Here is a 20,738-nt window from a genome sequence, read left to right as displayed (position 1 = left end):
TCATTAAAACACCATTAATTTCCCAACCCATTGCCGTGAAAATTGCATCAGATTTCCTATTACTATTAAATCATTTGAATATCGGAAATTTGAATAGGTTCTATGGTGCATAGATCCTACCACCGTCGTCACCAAAGCAGGGTTGATTATGGCTATATAATAGTCACTGCATTTTGATGGAAAAACCAAGCAAATTTTCATACCCAAAATGTCCAATTCACTCCGTTAAATCTATAGTCATCCTGACTTTTCAAGTAGTGAGAGAGAGAGAAAAAGAGAGAAAGCAACTAAAAATCAACAAAATAAGACTAGTAAAAAAATCGAAAATGAAATCCAATTAAAACAGACCTATATTCTTCCAAATCTTAACACCTTAAATATCAGTAACGTCTAGGAATGAGAAAATAAAACTTGGCTAAATGCAAGACAATTGAGAGCAATGGTTTAATCGTCAGTAACCAGGTAGTCATTGATTGAAACTGAGAACAGTATGGAAGAAAATAAGAAAATTACAAAACAATTTAAATCACTTGCTATAAGGAGTGACAACAAAGGAAACGAAAATCCCACTGAAAGGGTAGCTAAATTGAAATAAAGTTTGTGACAATGCAAATTTGCTTTATGGGAACCTCACGTAAAAGAGATGGGAAAGAGGGAATACTACTAAAACTATACCTGAATTCTCAAGTGAAGTATATGATAGCCGAAGCTATATGGTACAAACTTACGAGAACTCTTGCCACAATGAAATCTCGCTTCCAGCATCAGGACCTGTGGATCTTGAATCCAAATACTCGTGGAACGTAGTTCTGCGATGCCCTTTGTGGCTTGAGGTGACCATATGTCATGAGGAATAAGTGAGGAAAGGTAGTCCCAAAATAGGCGCCATCAATGTCTAGATAGAGTTAAGGAAGCTTAGGATGCATCACAAATTAAAGCCAAACCCACGGCACATGCCTTGGACTTTTCAAGTCCCACTTGACATGCATCCATCTTCTTTTACATCAATCACTAAAACTAACCATGCAACAGCTAATAATATCCATATTTACATGATTTGTAATCCAACCATGTAATCCGAAAGCAGACAACCAACTGTTCATTATTTCCATATATTTTATTACTTTACTGCTTCTCCCAAATGCTGACACTTCATTACCATTCTGATAATATCATCTAGTTAAATTCCACTAGAAAACATAAAATGTCTCACCAAACGTACAGGCAGAAAATGTTTTTCGCACAACTGTATACCATTAAAAATGTATAGTTTCAACTTGTTATTCACCATCTCTAACGCAAAAATCCTAGCAATATACATGCAAATGGTCCAACTGCAAAATTCAAGCCATTCCTTGACAAGATTGGATACATAGGCTGAAATTGACACTAACCTATATTTAAAAGAAGCACCATGACATTGATATTGCACGTCTATGCATCTAACCATTAATCTGGAAGAAAAAAATATGCATAAATGTCTACTCCTGAAACTACATGCTGAACATCATGCTTAATGTGTTCTAAGAGCTGTAAAAATATATTCAACAGTACGAAGGATACTACCTTGATACTTGGACCGAGGATAGTAGATATCTTCACATCTGGGGCAATATATTTTAACAGTGCTTGCCCGAGGAATGTCCGATTGACCAACTGGAAGACATGGTTGTCCACAGCAGTAAACTCTAGGACATCTTCCAAAATCATAATTCTTGTACTTGTCTAACTGCAGAAGTTCCAACAGCATAGTTTTAAGCAGTGCCCAATATCAAGGGCATGAAGAATGAAGTGTGTAGCCATAAAATTGAAGGCATAAGCAAAAGCTCACCATGGCAGCCATTCCTTTGCTGGTCAAGATATATCGAGCATGAATGAGACCATAAAGCATCTCTGCTGCTGATTCGATGAGCTCATTTTGTTCCTCAGTAAACATGTCACCTAAAATTCAAGCCAATCCAAATTGTTCAGTACAAAAATTTTAATATTCTAACAAGTTGCCAATAAAATGTACCATGTTCAAAGGTACATTGTAAAGAAAATCAGAAGCAGAAAAAACTATGATACACATGACAGGCCTTGCATGAACAATCAAAAAACTAGATGAAAAGAAAACATATACTTGATCTGAGAATTTTCTGTAACAATGCAACTACATCAATGCATGCTTCTGTAACAATAAAAACTACATTATAGTGTATGCATGAGAAAAAACAAAAGGAAATACCGGAGAGTTAAGTGTGATTACACACATTTCAACAAGAAGAGTAAACAATGTTGCAACAAATTCCAACCTTACAGGCTTACCATGAGAAGATTCAACATCCAAAATCAAATCAAGAGCATAATCATAGTAAGGAACTTGACTGCTAAGTCCACACAGATTAAAATCATCCTGTATGTAATCATCATCAACCTCACAAAAGAATTCATTTCCTCGCAAATTGCAAAACCATGAGATCCAGGATGTGTCCTCTCCATCAGAACCACTAACATCTGACTCTTCACTGTCTGTTTCAGATTCCTCTACAGCCAAAATAGAAATAAATAGGTTCAGCAATACATACAAACCAGTGCTCACTTCCATAGTACACAAAAGGAAACACAACCAAATACAAGACAGGGAAATAAACACATATCACGTCATCATCACAACCAGCAGATCTGCTCTATTGAAAAGAAAAGTATGATATGTAAATAAGAATAGGAACTTGCTTAAAGAAAATGGCAGAACAAAGCCATAAAAATAAAACTGCCAGCACGCATAATGTACTAAACATTTCAGGTTTTGGCATGACACATTAAGGTTGAGTGTTTGTTCATATTTTAATTCAATGGAATAAGAATGAGAATGCAATACGAGAGGAATAGAATTTTGAAAGGAAATAATGACATAATTCAAGGTTAAGGTCCAAATTTAAGTATTTTTTTTGTTCCTTCCTCAATAACTAGGAATACAAATCCACGGTTTGGAATTGAAAATATAACCAGAGTTGAGTCAACTTTGCATCAATATACAAATTATTAGTAGCATTTACATATCAAATAATTAAATTAGGAGTGAATAGGAACAGAACAGTTTGAATAAGATGCACATAAATATCATGTAAAAGAAGCAAAATCTTTACCACAAACCACAATACCAAGCCTTTAGTTAGCAACAGTTTTATGAGCCTAGCACCTTCATATGTTATATAACAAAGATACTTTCGTGAGGCTCATTGTGCCTGATGCACCCATCCTCCAAATTTTAGGGTCCACTTGTCTTGGACAAATTCTAAAGTTTTTTATTTTTCTCCACTGCTCAATGAGCTTACTCCTGTACCATGGATTTTGTCAGGCAGCATGTGTTTTAATGTTTTTTTTCCAGAGAGAAAGATAAATGATTAATACATAAGGGAATCGAAGGCTGGAGCCCATTTACAAAAGAAATCTTGTGCCAATAGAAATAGTCAAAAAGATCAACAATATCCCCTTCAATGAGAATGGCTGACCCTTAACAAAATACAGAGAGACTTAGCCCAGTGACCCTGGTGAAAGAAGAGGAGGTACTTCCAAAGCCTCTATAATTCTTTTCTTTCCAAATAATCCAAAAATCAGAAAGAGGGATGAGAGAACAGGTGCTTTTCTACTTGGTATCCAAGATTCCACGCCACGTCAAAGTTACTCCTTAACGAAACTGAGGAGCACCCAAGACAAATCAAGGAGATTTAGAGCAGAATCCAAAGCCTTCTAATTTCCAAACATCATAGAAGAAGATGGCTTGGGCACTTATACTCAGAATCACATAACCCGCAATGTTCACATTATAGTAAGCGGTATTAAGTCTGCTAGTTTACTCCTCCCTCTGATGCCCCTCCAAGCCCAAATCTCATATCTATAACCAAGTCAGCCATCACCCAACTGATGCTTATCAACCCATACAACATAACCCACAGTTGATGCACCACTAAACACCACAAGAAAACGAGGTTACAACTCTCCTCAGTCCTCTTACAAAAGTACGAGGCATTCACCAAAATCTTTCCCCATTTCCTCAAATTGTCAATAGTTAAGATGCATTCTTTACTTGTCTCCCATGCAAAAAAATAATACACAAGGACGCACTTTAGCCTTCCATATTTGTCTGCCCAAGAATCTCATCCCATTACCATCATGTTTAAACAACTCCTGGTAGAAGGATTCAACTGTGAAGGACCCATTCTTCGTGAGACTCCACTGGGGTCTGTCACTGCCACCATCCATCGACACAAGTGAGAGTGTGTTCAGTAACTGCCCGTACTCCTCAATCTTCTAATCATTCAAATTTCTTGCCAAAACTTGCCAAACCCTCTCCCCCACTCCCTGGGCCATGAAAAGGTCACATATCTTTGCATCTTTGTGTTGAGCTATAACATAAATCCAAGGATAGTGATCTCTAAGAAGACCCCCTTCCATCCATTGATCCTCCCAAAATCTGATTTTGTTCCCCAAACCAACCTTCCATCTAATGTGTGCCTAAAACTTCTTCATTCCTACCATTATCCTCTTCTATACACTCTTCCCATGAGATCTTGACATCATTCCCATAAACCAACCTCCCTCTTCCATCCCGTATTTAACAGAAATGATCTTTCTCCAAAATGCATCCTCCTCATTCATGAACCTTCACGACCATTTACCATGCAACGCCTTGTTTGTTTCCGCCAATGCCATAATTCCAAACCATCAAAGGGTAGTGGTTTCTTTATCTCATTTCATGCAACCAAATGATATTTTCGCTTGTCCTCTGTATCACCAAAAAGGAACCTGCATTGAATACCTTCCAACTTCTTGGCCACGCTCACAGGCATAGTACAGAGAGACATATAATATACAAGTAGATTACTCAGTATGCTTCTAATGAGAGTGAGTCTTCCCCCTTTAGAAAGGTCACGTTTCTATCAAGTAAGTCTCTGTTCAAATCTGTCCACCACCATTCCCATATCTTCACATTAAACTTGCGCCCAAAGGTAGACCCAAATATCGAATGGGCAAACTAGCCATGCTACAACCCAAAGCTCTTGCAAAACCATCAACATCCCAATCTCACCATCTCTAATTTAGCAAGGTTGATACTAAACTATGGGCCCTCTTGAAAACCCATCAGCATGCATCTGAGGTCAAAGATAACACCATTATCCAGTTCACCAAACAGCATAGTATCATCAATAAAAAATAAATGGGTAACCTCTTTTGTATGATTCCCCACACCCACTTTTAAGCCTCTGGACAGACCACTTTCCTAGCACAAATCAACATTCTATTCAAAATTTTCATGACTACTATGAATAGCAACAGAGAGAGAGAGCAAGTCTCCTTACCTTAGCCCTCTAGTAGCCTGGAGAAAAGCAGACAATCCTCGATTCACAATAACTGTAAAGGAAGCTATGGTGATACATACCTCGACCCACCGACAACATTTTTCCCCAAATTCCATCCTCATGAGCGTGTAATTCCCAAAACTCCAATTCACATGATCATACGTTTTCTCTATATCAAGCTTGCACAACACCTCTTCTCTCTTCCTATGCACCAATTCATCAATTACTTCATTGGCAATCAAAGTAATATCAAGAATCTGCCTTTCCCCAACAAAAGCATGCGGAGACTCTCCAATCACTTTGTCCATGACCTTAGTCAATCCTCCTTACCAGAACCTTGACAATCAACTTGTAAGTGCACCTAACCAAGCTTATGGTTCTAAAATCCTTAATACACCATGCCCCTCCAAACTTAACAATGAGCATTAGGAAATATGCATTGAGAGATTTTACAAATGTCTCATCATCATGTAACCCGAGGAAAAACTCAAACAACTTCCCCTTTCATAAGATGCTAGACCTCCCGCAGGAAACCCATATTAAATCAATCTGGACCTGGTGCCTTATCTCTCTTGCATGTCAAAAGACTTTCAAGGATCGCATCTTTCAAAAAGCCTCTTTCTAGTTCCCTCCTACTAGATTCATCAAGGACTCTAAAAGTAATGTCATCAAGTTTAGTTCCCCAGTCAAACTCTTTCTTGTACAGCCCACAAAAGTAGTCTCTGGGCTTCATCCTCAGCTATTTATTACCTCGATCACACAATTGTCAATCTCCAAGGACTCCACATAATTGTTCCTTTTGTGATGATTAGCTAACAGTGGAAGAACTTGGTGTTGCGATCCCTCTCCTCAACCCATCGGGCTCTAGCCTTTTTTTTCCAAGAAATTTCTTCCATCTGAATTCTGTTGGCTACCTCAAACTTTAAGGACACTTGTTTAGCAAAATCTTCAATACTCGAGACCCCATCCTCTTCCTTCCTATCAATATTCGCTATTTCCTCAAGCATTGACTTTAACTCCAATTCATGTCTAAACCCTACCTCTAATCAAACTTTAAGCCTTGTAAGCAATGGGATTTTGAGAGAGTCTAGAGAGAGAGTCACGGGGAGATAGAAAGTTGAGACGAAGAGAGGAGCTAAACAAAAAAAGGAGCTGAGTACAGGAGGGCAAAGTTGTGAAGGAGGAGGGATAGCTAGAATAGCAGGATGCAAATAGACACCTCGCGCTTGCGGCAACGCCTAGGGAATAAAAATGGTGTCCAAATATAGGAGATTTCTAGTGATTGAGCAAAAAAGCTTTGATATTGTTGGGGAAGGGCTAGGGATGAGAATTTATGAGAATGGGAGGTGTTACCAAAAAGCTATATATTTCCAAGGAGAAGATGTTCAGTGGTTGTTGGATTACTTTAAGGAGTTCTTTTGGGTTAAGGGAGAAAGGGTGTGGAGCAGGAGTAGACGGAGCAGTTGACACAAACTATGGATGACATTAGGGCAAAACAGATGAGGAAACTATCGATGCAGTCTGAGAGTAAAGAGGTGTTGGATAAGGAAAGAGCGGCAGGTTCGTGGGGGCTTTCCCGGCAGGTTCGTGGGGGTTGATGGAAGCCCTCCATCAAGTAGCTGGGGTTAAGCTCGAACTACCAAGCAATAGGAAGAGGAAGGAAGTGATACAAGCCACCATCCTTTGTCCATGCTACAGAGCAACGATCAAGGGGCGTTTAAAGGTGAAGAATGGCGGATTGTTTGCGTAGATGCTGAGGAAACCAGTGTAGGGGGAGACCAGGTAGAGAAAAAAGGATTCATACCCGACACTAGACCAAGCAGTTTGAGATTCAGAATGTTAGTGGTCAAAATGCAATGTCTAGAGGTCGTTTTAGAGGGAGCCAAAACAACAGGGCAGGGGGTCATTTGGGCCAGATGAAGAAGTTGGATCAGAATGCAAGTAATAGAGGTGGCTCAAGCAATGGGCTGAGCAAAGTTGATGGACCAAGCAAAGTTGAGGGCAAGTTGGGCCGTCTCGAAGGCCCGATAGTAATACTGAAGACGATAGAAGAACGAGATTGCCTAGGCTAGACCAATGTTAAGATTAAGAAGGTTGGGTTTTCTTGTTCAACGGGCTCAAGTTAATAACAACAGCTTTGCAAAATAGGTTAGTAAGAAAAACAAGTCAGCCTTATAACCCGTTTATTGGAAAACCTTATTTCTCGAGTTGGTTGGCTTTGCAAAGAGAAAATGGGGAAATGGAGGTGGCATAAGTGGAAAGGGCAAAGGGCAAGGATTCTGATGGTAAGGAAGGTGAGTCGATGAAGTATGATGGTAGTCATGGGAGTTTGAAAGGTGGAGGGGTCAGACCTGTTGTGGGTGTTGAGACGAAAAAGGAGACTGCGAAGAAAAGAGCATTAGGAGCAATAGTGATGGAGATGGAGGAGATAGTGAGTTGAATGAGAAGATGAGCGTGGGGGAAGGGGATGGAGAATATGAACCAAATTGGAAGTCAGGCCTGGAATGGAGATTGTTTTGGCGGCCTAGGAGGAGGAGGTTAGGAAACTTTTAGGACTAGCTTTGCAAATTAGAGAGGAAACATTGGAGGTGTGTGAAGAAGGTCTTGAAACTAGAGTGGAGGATGGAGATTCTCAGTGGGTGATTGAGAATGCCCAACTGTTGAACGAGTTGGCGGGGGTGTCTTTTAAGGACATGGAGAGTAAAGCTATGGAAATGTTTCGTGAGAAAGAGAGGAGAAGAGAAAAAAAGAGAGGGGGGAGAGATTGAAGAAAAAAGCTAATGGGAAAATGGGGTTGAAGACAGAGCTGAGGAGACTAGTGTCAACAGTCAATTATGATGGTATGAGAAGGAGGGGCGAAAGGGAGAGAGTCGTCAGCAAGCAAAATAATTACTGTTTGGCCAAATTATATCGTGAAATGTGAAGAGAATCAACAACCACAAGAAGAGACAAGTTATAAAGGGGTGCATGAGTAGATGGAATCTTGAAGTGGCATGTCTGGAGGAAACTAAAATGGAAGCAATTGGGGTGGGGATTGTTCACAGCATGTGGAAAGCTAAAGAGGTGGGCTGGAGAGAATTACCAATCTAAGGCACTTCAGTTGGCATTCTTTTGTTACAGAAGACAGGGTCGATGAGTTGTGAGAAAACTCCCTCAAGTGGACAATTGCACTGTCTCCTGTCTTTTTCAAGATAATCGTAGTGAGTTTAGATGTGTTTTCATGGGTGTCTACAATAGAGGTGAATGTTGGGAACGGAGATTGTTATGGGATCACTTGGACGCATGCAAGAGGAAGTGGGAATGGTCATGGGTACTTGGTCAGAATTTTAATATGGTGCTTTATAGGAGTGAGAGATCAAGATAACACTTTCCTCATAGTTATACTGAGTAGTTCAAGGACATCATAGATAGACTTGAATTGGTAGATCTAACCATTAGTGGGAGGTAAATGGATCTGGTCTAATATGAGAATCAAGCCACCTTGTTCCATTATTGACAAATTCTTTGGGTCAGTGTTTGTCATGTACAAGTGGCAAACTTGTGTCAGAAACATATGCAAAGGATCATCTCCAATCACTTCCCTATTTGTTTGGAGGCGGATGGCATAAAATGGGGTCCATGCACCTTCCACTTTGATGATAAATGGTTAAAGATGGAAGGCTTATGTGAGAAGGTTAGGGGCTGGTGGGAGGCAACCAATCCTAGGGTGATGGCAAGCTACAGAGTTGCACAGAGATTAAAATTTATTAAGGAGGAAATAGGGAGTAGGCACTACCATGACACAAGACAATGGATGCTATTAAATTGATTCATGAAAACAACTGAAAAATGAGTAGAGCTTTATAATTTTTTTATTACAACATCCAATCACATTGTGCAACAAGAAACATTTTGAGAAAAAAAAAAAAAAGAAAGTTCGGTAGAGAATAGACTTTTTTTGAGAAAAGGAAAAATGATAAAAACAAAGAACCAAGGAATGCCATCCATGTAGAAAAGGACATACAAATTAAAAAAAGGTCAAAATATCAATTGAGTTTCCTAAATCTTCTCCTTCAAGACAAAGAAGACATTTAAATAAGATATTCATGGTCTTGAATCAATAATCTCTAATTCTACGGAAAGGAAGCAAATCAAATCCCTTACAGATTCTTTTCTTTCTTTCTTTGTAAATAAACTAAACGCAGGGTAAAGCAAGAAGGGAGAAGCTTCATCCACGACTTTCCTGCTTGAAGACTATCCAAAGAAGAAATCTTTTCTGCCATTGTGCCTTCAACAAGCAAAGACTGTTAAGGAGGTTGAATCCAGAATCCCACGACCTTCTAGTACCAAAGCAGCAAAAAATGAAGATGGTTTAGGGATCCATTCTCACAAAAACATGCATGTGAGCTGTTTACCAGAATTCTTTCCTTTCTCTCAAGTTGCATATGGTAGGAATTCTACCCTATGCAGCTTCCCGAATATTGCTCGGATAAGAGAAGGATGTAATTTCCCTTTACCTCCTCAAAATAATAACCCCAAAACTACTTATCAATCTTAATTTAATAAAAATATGCTCAGCAATTTTATCTCAAGGCATTTGAGAAAGAAAAGATTACCCTAACCACACCTCACGCACATAAAATAACAAATTTATGTTTTCATAGGACTCTGAGTCGGCTTCTTTCTTTCCGTATACTTAAAGAAGAATTCTAACGAAAATCCAGAGAACTATCCTGAATCCACCATGTTTTTCTTTTTGTTGAATAAATCCCGAACCCACCATGCATAAAGGTTCATTAAGAAAGTGGAACTTCCACTCTCGAAAGTAACAAAAAAGAAATTTGATGAGTTGACAAACGATAACATAAATTCGCTTGATACAAAGAACTCACATAAAAGAAGAAGAACGAAAAAAGCTGATTTCAAGTATTACGTCGAACATCCATTTCTTTTAAACCAAAAAACAAAACAAAAAAAAAAATTGAATTGCAAAGCAAAACCTAAACAGAAAATCTTCAAATAGTCCTCATAAACCCTAATATCGCATATAAATCAAAGATAAAAAAACATATAAGTGTATTGAAAATAGAAAGGTACCAACGGAAGCATTGTTTTTGGAGAGAGAACCAGAGCGAGAGTCCCTGTGATTAGGAGGTTGCTTCCCTATCATAACAGATTGCGCCATTTTGTCCTTGCTGTTGGTGGCCCTGGAGGTAGACGGCGAGGATCTCTCGAGATGCTTGTCGAGGGCATCATTAATTCGCTTCCGATCCACGGCTCCCACCTCGGACTTTGACCCACCCGCTCCACGCTCTCTGTACATCCTTCTCCTCTTCCTTCACACCTTCACCTTCACCTTCACCTTCTCCTTGTCCTCCTCCTCCGCCGTCGGAGACTGTCTTGTTTCGCTAGTATGGCCGATTCATGGTGGTTGCAATTACCAAACTGACCCCATTTGGCAAGAAAAATCAAGGGTTTGCTTTGGATGAACAGATGGCTATTCTCTCTCTTCTCAAATTCGAAAAGTTATGCTCGGATTTTATTGGCTATGGCCGTCGGAATTACTGAACTGGTTTAACAGTTTGGACAAATATTTCATTTTATTTAAGATTTAATATTAAAAACATTATTTAAGGGGGGGAAAAAAAAAACAGATTTTTTGGATTAAAAAAAAATAAAATTTGTTAAAATTTAAGAGAGAAAGAATTAGTCAGGCAACAAAGGGAACTTAAAAAGACGAATTTCATCAAGTTTGAAATCAAACTCATATCTTTATGGTATATAAATCTGAACTCATTCTGAGTAGATTTAATTTTATTTATTTTGTATGGTACGAGTTAGCAATTTACCCAATTTGCACCAAATATGTTTAGTTTTTCTTGAATGTTTTTTTTTTTTTTCCCTCTCTGAATACAACTTTCTTTTTTTCATATTTTGCAACTAATCAGTATTTATTTTAAAATTTAAAAAAATAATTATCACATTATAAAAATTTTATCGGGATCATCTTATGTACACTCTCGTACTTACTCGTTCATCTCTTCTTTTTTCTTTTATTATCTACACCATTATTCACACATATTCTATCAATACTCTCCTTTTTGTGATTTTCTTTTTTCATACAAAGCTTGTTCGAATTCATTCCTCTTAACAATTTTTTAATTAAATCGCTGTTTAGTGTTTTTATTCTTGTTGACACTTTTAATCAGTATTATTTTTTTTATAAAAAAATAATAATAATAATAATTTAAATACATCAAGAATAAATTAATTTTGTAACATTTTTTTATACTACACATTAATAAAAAAATTAATTAAATTATTTTTTCTATTCATAAGACACAGATAAGTTCAGTGTCTTTATTCTCATTAACACTTTAATTATTATTCATTTAAAAAAAAAATTAAATTTAAGTTTTTATACACACACACACACATATATAATAATTATTATTTTTTTGTAATAATTAATGTTTTCATTGACATTAAAAATATAAATAATATTGTGAAAGATATTAATATATGTTGATTGGTACATTTGAAACATTGCAACCATTTCTTATTACTGTTTACAATAATCAATTTACAATTGTTTGGTCAATACATCAAAAGACACCATTTAGTAATAGTCACAACTATTGGCAAAAATTATAATATCTGATCGAAGAGTGCCCACACCTCTACATATAAAAGATGAATGACAATAGCTACTTGTAATTTCCTCATATAAATACATCTCCCTTGAATTGTCTAGGTGTAAAATAACCTAAAAATACACTATATTTTCATCTATTGCGGCAAAACAGCAATTCCCTAATGGGTGGAGATGTATTTAATCTCGATATGCAATACAGATATATATATATATATATATATATATATAGCCTTATATTATTTGGATTGTTCAAAATTCTAAAATCTGGTATCATAGGGGGTATTTGCCTATACCTTTACGTGCATTTGTTGGTTTTTATTTCATGTTATGCTAAATTTTTACCTAACGTCATGGTTTTTTGCAAAGTTGTTTTGAAATTTTTTCATGTAAACTAATGTTAGAAATCATTAGGAAGTTGATTATATATATATATATATATATTCAGATGGGTTATGAAATGTCCAAATCTTTAATCAATCTGCAAACCAAGTCATTCAGGTCTTTCTTCTGTTAGAAACTAAGACGTCATTTAGGAACCAGAATACATGTTGTCATAGTAAGAAATGGTATGCAATTTCAAACGACATGTCAATTTCATAGAGAATAAATATGTCACTGGTTTAATCATAGAGATTTCTAACTCAAGAATGATATGAATCAGATAGCCCATAATGTAACCCAATTGTTGATTTAATTTGTTGTGTGTGCTAATAATATTCATTTAAAATTAAATATGCAATGCACAGGAGATGAGAGAATTAAACTTACATAACAGATACAAAATGAAAAAGAAATCGAAAATTTTGCCTATCCATGTTTACAAAAGTTGCTTGATTAGCTAAGATGAGCTCAACCAATTTTCGTTTTACCATTCATCGTTTCTAATCTTATTTCGTAAAAAGGAAACTCATTTTCACAAAACATTAAAGATAGTATCAATAAAAGCCATTTTATTTACTGTCTAGTTTGCAACACTTATCATGCACGTGTCAATGAACAGGAATAATTGCTGCCATTGTATCTTACCTAAGCCGTCTTTTTATTGAACAACAGAAAGCAAACTGAACATATGGATGTGCATGCATTGAGGTTCACAAATAGGTCATAAACCAGAAGATTTCTAACATCAACATTTGAGAAGATTTACGTTATTCAAAACAGAGAGAATACAAACCCTAATTGTCAAAAGGCGCCCGTTTTCGCCCATGTTCACTCCACTGTTATTCATTTCCCTCGCTCTCTATTGTCCTATCACCGAATTCACACTTCTCATCACTGTTTGCATGCACAAAACCCAGAAATTCCCTCTTAGAATTTTATGCAGTTATTATTTATACTTTTTAGATATATAAATAATACTTCATATTTTATTTCCTTACTATCTTGGATCAGGGCAGGTAAAATTATGAATAGAATAAATAAAACCCAAGTCCATTCCTACATTTTTTTATCTTAATTTTTTTTTTTTTTTTGGTTCAAACCCACAGGTCGAACTGGCAGATTTTGATGGGTCTATCGGTCAATGATCAAGTCTTACTGTTAGCTATGCTACAGTTACAACCAAAGATTATGAAAGAGGATAACTAGTTTTTTTTTTTTCTTTTTGAAAGAAGAAGAGGGTACCTACTCGTACATGGTTGAAGGAAACAAATTCTTTCCATGTACGACAATCAAATACAATTTCATTTAACATTCTGTCTGCACTTTCTTTGAGTGATTCCAACAAATGGTGCCCCCTGTAAGATTGGGAATCTGACATTTCATCCATCAATTACAATTAGGATTTTTATCATGGAAAAAGTTATAATTTCAAACATCTCCAATCTTTCAAGTTTCAGAAGTTCACTTTAACCCCATCACTGAAAGTTATCTTGCTTCTTTTGGGCAATTCTTCTTTTGTTGCCTACTCTCTTCTCTGAAGAAGATCTATAGTGTTTTTTTTTTAATAAGATATGAACTGAACATGGCAAGACTGTACGCCAAAGAGCCTTCTCATTAAGCTTTTACCTAACTTTAAGTTACACAGTTGGAAACCATACTAGGCACAACAGCATAAATGCATAACTCTCTTGTAGATGACAAGATTATAAAAGCAGATTCCATACCTGGTGGACTATGTTGGAGCCATCTGGTGAATCCTCTTCCATCAAGGCTCCTGTAAAAGATTCTTCACCTTCTTACTGCTAACCAAGTTGGAACAGGCATCAGAAATCAGCCAACAACAAGATGCAATCAGAAGGCCGGTGAAACAAACTGCTACTTCCAATATCATTTCCACATTAAAAGATGGGATCTGTAGTTATACAAGCAGATGATTCCTCGCAAACAGAGAGCAAAACAGTTGGCATCATCAATCTTCAGCGAAATACTTATCCTCAGCATCACGGTTGACTTCTCTTATCCAATGATCATCAAGGGTCTCATCATTGTCTATTTTTGAATAATCTAAATGTTGATAGTCTTCTCCTGAGAGAACCTTCTGTTGCATGATATATGTGAACTGTTCCATCATGTCTTGCCTATCTTCAGTTGATAAAGCGTGTCCCTTGGTGTTCTCCTCTGTTGTCAACCGGGCACCATTGGCTGCCTTAGTATCACTCAAGGGCATCTAGAAGTTACAAGGAAAAATTTTAGTGCTTTAGAAACCATGCAACATTTTATTATATCTTATAGCTGTTCTGAATATCAATAACACATTACAATTCCTCACCATATGCTAAACTGGAAATAATTTGAAGGATTTGAGAGTATACAGCAAAAATTCCTATCAAGCTACATAAGTTGCAGCACAAAACATTTTGAACACTTAACAGCATTATCATATCACTATAACACCAGGTTTCTGCAGCCCAAGTATTATTATACAACTGGGTCATTGGGCTGTAAATATATATCAAAACTTCTCCTATTGCACTACTTTATGAGATGAGTAACTTACGAACTCTCACATTTAGATCTCAGTATCTTCCCGAGCAGGAGTCCCCACAAACACAAACCTGCCGACCAACTATCTACCAACCTACATCTATATAGCCAACAAAATATGGATCTCAGTTGACTTTGATACCAGATATCTCGAAATTATTATGCGATGCTGCTATGGCAATCAAAATGACACTTTTAGATCACTTGATTGTAACTATATTACCTCTCTCTTAAAGCATCATCCTCATACAACATAAATCAAAAAAGAAAAGAATGGCCTTTATGAAAGCATTAAAATGTACACTATACCATGAATAAAATTAAAAAAGTCCTAGGAAAGATTATGCTAGTATCTCCTAAACCTATTACATAATTTCTAGCTCCATAAGGAAAGCAGACACAGAAAGAGGCTGATCAAAGAAGAACTTTGCATCTAACAATGTCTTTCTAGATACAATGCTGAATAAATAATGTTCATCTCTCCTTTAACATCAGCAGCAGGCCTTTCAGGCAGTTCACTGCAATGAACTAACTAAAAAGTGTTTATTCAAATAACTTGAAGCACTAAAAATCATATCTCATGGGCATATAAGCCAAACATGTTTTGTAACCCACTTAGCTCAGCACCAAGTTTTGGCATTTCCACTTCTATAAACCAATAATCGCTAATCAGTAGACCAGCAGTGAAATATAACTGTTCAAAATCAAAGATAAAACATGATCGATAAATTTCCCTTTCATACATGCACATCTTTCTCATCATCGTGATTTTTAAATGGTGTGGTTTCAAATTATAGTCCACTATTTTTATAGGAAAAGAGGAGCTCATGTTCCAAATGATTCATAGGGGAAGACACCATGTATAAAAAATTAATGAACTCCTGGAAGCACTCTTGCTAAACAGTAACACGAGCCTTGACAAAAATTCCACCAATTCAAGCAATTACTAGTTAAGCCTTCCCATACCAATTACCTGCACAACTCCAGCTCTCAAATATAAAGCTTAAAAAGCCTGAGCTGCGATATGTAACATCTTAAAGTCACTTTTATAAAAAAAATATTCATACAGTGTTTATTAGTCCAAAGTTGAACAGATAATAGAGCAAGAACAAGGCAATGAGAGGAAAACGTATGCCCTACCAGCCACATGAAATCTAAGGTAACAAATGCAAAGAACGAGATACAGCCTATACAAGTAAAAATCAGAACGCCCAGTTAACTTTCTGAACTTTCAGTTCTTGAACGGCTTTACTTATTACCTCTTTGGGAGTTAACATAGCAGTTGCCTCTTTTGCTTTTATTTCTACTGCTACTTCTTGTTCTTCTTCTTCTTCTTCTTCTTCTTCTTCTTCTTCTTCTTCTTCTTCTTCCTCCTCCTCCTCCTCCTCCTCCTCCTCCTCTTCCGTTTCTTCTTCCTCCTCTTTTAGGTTTGTCTCATTACCAATCCAATCCCTCTGGGCGACACCAAACCGCTGCTGCTCTTCCCTAATCTTTGCAACCAAACATGCTTCTTCCGACCTCCTCATCAAAGTCTCTGACCAACGCTCCCCTGGCCTCGCCATGCACCTGCCACTAGGATCCTGAAATTTTCCAACATACTCATGATGCAAATACGGCTCTCGCTCCCTCATGGCGTCCTCTGAGAAATACTGCCCATCAGATATCAGTTTGTTCAGGTAAGCCAGTCTCCGGTTCCTCACCACGACGGTCCTTGAGCGCAACTCTTCTGAAGTCGGATTTAGCTTCCTCCTCAAATCCTTCAAGTGCCAATTTACCTCATAGTCATCGCTGAGTGCATCGAATTCCCGTAGCTCCTCAGAAGTCAATTGAGATCCATATCGTTCTGGATTAAACATATGAAATAAAAATCAATTTTACGCCGGTAACCTGACATTTCTGTTTATTCATCTAATCGCCCTCAAGAAAACATATATAAACCGACTTATACAAGGTTAATTAAGATAATAAATATGAACAAGGAATTTGCCGAATTTACCTTCATTTCTCATTTATTTCAACTGAAACTCCATTTTGTTCGAAACCTAGTAAAGAGAAAGAGAGAGCGAAAGCGAAAGAGAAACAGGGAGAAGAAGGTGAGATTACCAAGAAAAACAGCGACATCGCGGGAGACCAGGTCGAGAAGGAGAGATTTACGGTGGGAAGGCGTGAGAGCGGAAGGTTGAAGAGCGCGAGGGAAGTAGAGATCATCGATAGACGATAGCCTCTCCGTTATGCTCTCAATAGCTTCCTTCTTTATCGTTCTCTGTGTTTCCATCTTCTACTGTATTCAATTCAGGGCCAGCTCTGTCTTCTATACCAGAACGAGAAGAGTTTATCAATTTGTACCCTTCGTCGTTTCAGCCCGTATGCCCAACGCTTTATAGGTAAGGATGAGTCTGTATTCTTCATTCCAATTTTTTTCAATTTGTAAATTAAATTGGTTAAATATTATTTCTCTTTTTATTATTATTTAAAAATAAACACTTCAAATTTCATGGGTTGTGAATGTTTATGTATCTTCCCAATTTTTTACTTTTTTCCTTTCATTATATTTTAACTAATTGTATATTTTTATTATATTTTTATAATTTTATAATACTTTTAATTTTTTTTAAAAAAATTAATTGTTATATTTTTAAAACATATCTAAATAAGTCAACCATCCTAATATAACTTATTAGTTATATTAACCATTATAAATTGATGTTTGTTACTTTTAGATCCTCTTCCTTTATGATGCATATACCACCGATCACATTCCAACCGCACTACATTATTTTGCACCAAATAAGTTTTATAATATTAATTAACACTCCAATGTAGTCTATGTAACATGTATTCTCATCTACTTCTATCTTTCGTAATGAACTTTAACAATTGATAAAATAGTTAAAATAGTAAAAAAAAAAACCTCATTTATCAAGACCGTATAAAAAACTAATAAGCTATCATAGTAGACTGATCTCTTTAATTACTGTCAACTAAATAATTTTTACCTATTAAAAAATCATGAGATAAAAATATATTCAAATAATTTTTAATTAAAGAAAATAAGAGATAGAATGGAGATTGTACAATGAATCAATACTAATTATAAATATTTTACCTGCAATTGAGAATAAAAGTTTAGACATAGATAATCTTTTACTTACATTATTTTTAAACAATTGATAAAACTCTTTTTCATATCTTTTTTCAACACTTTCATAAGTTACTTACCCAAGTTCCTCTTAATAAGACCAATAGATAGAACACATCAAGTATACCATTTAATCTTTTAAAAAGAACATGTAAGAAATTAGAAACTTTGCATACTTACTTTATAAATTCTAAAAGTTTGTCATTATTTTTTAATATATAAATCCCTTGATTATTTTTAATTTTACTATGCTCAACTCAATATATTTTCTCCTAAGCAAAAGTTTACCAACTTTTTGGAAAACATTCAATTTTGAGGAAAATGAATTACCACATTCATCGCAAGTTCTTCCAACATGGTTTTACCTCGTCTCAACTTTGTTAATGTAATGTGAACTTTTGTTCACAACTTCTTAAACAATAGAAGCTTTAGCAATTAACCCTTCACGATGAGTTTTATTTCTCACATATGATTTTGAGAGACGTAAAAAAATTCAATATGATACATCTATCGATATTGCACTAGTCTAACAACTTTCACATCCCATGCTAAGTAAATAGGCAAGTACATCATTATGAGATAAACGATGAGGAAATTTTCTTTCTAATATACATATGGTTACTAAAATCAACTTTTTGAGTTGGTCTAACTTGTTCATATATAAAGTTTTCACATATAATTCACGAAAAAAAAGTGTTTACCTCAACCAATGTTTCAAATATCTCTTTACTTAGCACACCTCATATAGCTAGAGAAAGATATTAATGTAAAAATACGTAAGAGTCATGATATTCCATTCCATAAATCTTGCACTCTTTAGTGTTTACACATCGAGAAATATTAGAAGAATAACCATATGCAACTTTCAAGTTGGTTAAAAAGTCACAAAATGCTTATTTATCATCAAATAACATAGTGTAACATTATGATTAAATAAATATTTACCATTATTATTAAGAGTTGCATGAAGTTCATATCATATACCCATATATTCTAAATCAAAATGAGCATTTATATGGTATTGTGCCTTACCTTTGAGATTAAGTAGTGTTTCAAGCACACTTTCAAACACATTGTTCTCAACATGCATAACAACCAAATTATGTCAAAGTTTAAAATCTTTTCAATATTTTAATTTAAAAAGTACTTTTTTCATCTAATTACCTAGAAATAGATTCTCTCCATGTTTTCTTTTCCTTGTTCCTTTACTAAAAGTCACATGATTATTCAATAAAATAAGTAATACAATAAAAATAATCTTTAATAAGCAATTAAAAAGTTTGAAATAATAAATAATGACATTAATTCAAATTATTATATGATCAAATTGTTTGAAATGTTCAATGATGTCATATCCTGATAATCATGAAGGAGTAAAACGTCTTTTTCTTATACCATCAAATGATTTTGCATAATTTCTCCAATTATTGTGTTATAGCAAGAAGTCCCAATGATCCATGAAAGATTTTTTTTTTGACAATTTGGACGTCTAATAGGGCAAGTTTCTATATGACAACAAGGACATTCTAATTTTCCTTTAGTACTCCATCCTAACAAGTTAGCACAAGCAGGAAACTCATTAATAGTTCACAAAATAGTTGCGTGAATTATTTCATTAGTTTTAAGTATTGTATATGTAAATTATGACATTGTAGTTTATTTTCTTCAACTTAATTTTAATTAGCTTCGTTTCCACCATAGGTTTAGTTGCATACCCTAATTTATTTTTAGCTCTCTAATTTTTGAAAAGTAACAATTATTATATATAAGGTGTAGGGGAGATGAAAATTGTTTTGGGTGTTGGGTTTTGGGTTCCCTCCTATGTAGAAAAACCCAAATTCTTTTTTGAGTCCACTTATTTTTGGCCCATTAGAATTATTAGAGTTTTTTTTTTTGGGCATATCACTTTAACCCTAAGGAATAGTATAAAAAATAATTTTTCAACCACTAAAAGATAAAGAACAAAAAAAAAATTACTAGAAAAATTACATCCAATATGTTTTACTTCTTTCCACGATCGGACATTGATCTTCATTTGGATCATGCTGAAATTTAGTGGGTATTTAGAAGACTCATTATTCTTTATTCTGAATGGTGAAGATCAATTTTGGACGCTTAGATTTTTGGTACTTTTAGTTTGAAGTTACTGTTTATGTTTTTCTTTCCTGCACCGATCAGTTTGACTTTCTCCAATAATAGAATTATCATTTGTGGTCTGATGAGGCTGAAATTTGGTGAGCATGTTTAGGATAAGTCGTTTTTTAATCTACATGGTGAAGATCGAATTTGAACTATCAGAACGTATACGTTTCGAATAAACAGTAGCTGTTTTGGTGATATTTCTCCATTCTCTTATTTATCTCTTATTGTTTGGTTGATTTGTTGTCGAGTATTTATTTTAGGATTATAGTGATTGTTTATTGTTGCTGTAAACACTAATTTTTATAGTGAAGCTCTTTTTACTTGGACCAAGAGAGGTCCCATGGTTTTTATCCTTCACATTGAAGGGGTTTTCCACGTTAAAAATTTTGGTATCTTTGTGTGATTGTTTTTTAACATGTTGGAGCAGATTTCATCATATTTATTTTGGTTGAATTTTTTACTTAACTTTCACTGCTCATAGATTCATTTAAGTGCTTCCCTACAAGTGGTATCAGAGTTTGATTCACTAATTCATTGGTTGATTATGGATTTTCTT

General features: G+C 35.5%; 2 protein-coding genes across 5 annotated transcripts; both read right to left on the bottom strand.

The window, feature by feature from the left end:
* Positions 1 to 430: 430 nt before the first annotated feature.
* LOC110810839 (casein kinase II subunit beta-1-like) lies at positions 431 to 10,864 on the bottom strand. 3 transcript variants are annotated; one of them, XM_022037136.2, is made up of 5 exons: positions 10,419 to 10,864; positions 2,308 to 2,526; positions 1,832 to 1,941; positions 1,564 to 1,729; positions 431 to 895 (listed from the first exon to the last, which is right to left on the bottom strand). In XM_022037136.2, the coding sequence occupies exons 1-5, from the start codon at positions 10,642 to 10,644 to the stop codon at positions 765 to 767; spliced, it is 852 nt and encodes a 283-aa protein (XP_021892828.1). In that variant the 5' UTR covers positions 10,645 to 10,864; the 3' UTR covers positions 431 to 764. The 3 variants fall into 3 exon arrangements, with proteins under 3 accessions (XP_021892828.1, XP_021892829.1, XP_021892830.1); XM_022037137.2 differs by having other exon boundaries at positions 1,567 to 1,729; positions 10,419 to 10,846; XM_022037138.2 differs by lacking the exon at positions 431 to 895 and adding an exon at positions 1,097 to 1,454 and having other exon boundaries at positions 1,567 to 1,729; positions 10,419 to 10,847.
* LOC110810855 (coiled-coil protein) lies at positions 10,652 to 17,285 on the bottom strand. Of its 2 annotated transcripts, XR_015818514.1 has the most exons (4): positions 17,005 to 17,285; positions 16,161 to 16,744; positions 14,082 to 14,584; positions 10,652 to 13,251 (listed from the first exon to the last, which is right to left on the bottom strand). XR_015818514.1 is itself a non-coding variant. In XM_088218064.1 (3 exons), exons 1-3 carry the CDS (start codon positions 17,174 to 17,176, stop codon positions 14,327 to 14,329), a joined length of 1,014 nt encoding a protein of 337 aa, XP_088074190.1. In that variant the 5' UTR covers positions 17,177 to 17,285; the 3' UTR covers positions 13,935 to 14,326. The 2 variants fall into 2 exon arrangements, 1 of the variants encoding a protein (XP_088074190.1); XM_088218064.1 differs by lacking the exon at positions 10,652 to 13,251 and having other exon boundaries at positions 13,935 to 14,584.
* Positions 17,286 to 20,738: the final 3,453 nt, after the last annotated feature.

This window comes from Carica papaya, chromosome 4 (assembly GCF_054855325.1).
Source record: "Carica papaya isolate Zhongbai chromosome 4, ASM5485532v1, whole genome shotgun sequence".
In the NCBI taxonomy this organism is placed as follows: domain Eukaryota; kingdom Viridiplantae; phylum Streptophyta; class Magnoliopsida; order Brassicales; family Caricaceae; genus Carica; species Carica papaya.
This window is presented reverse-complemented; position numbering and strand designations above follow the sequence as displayed.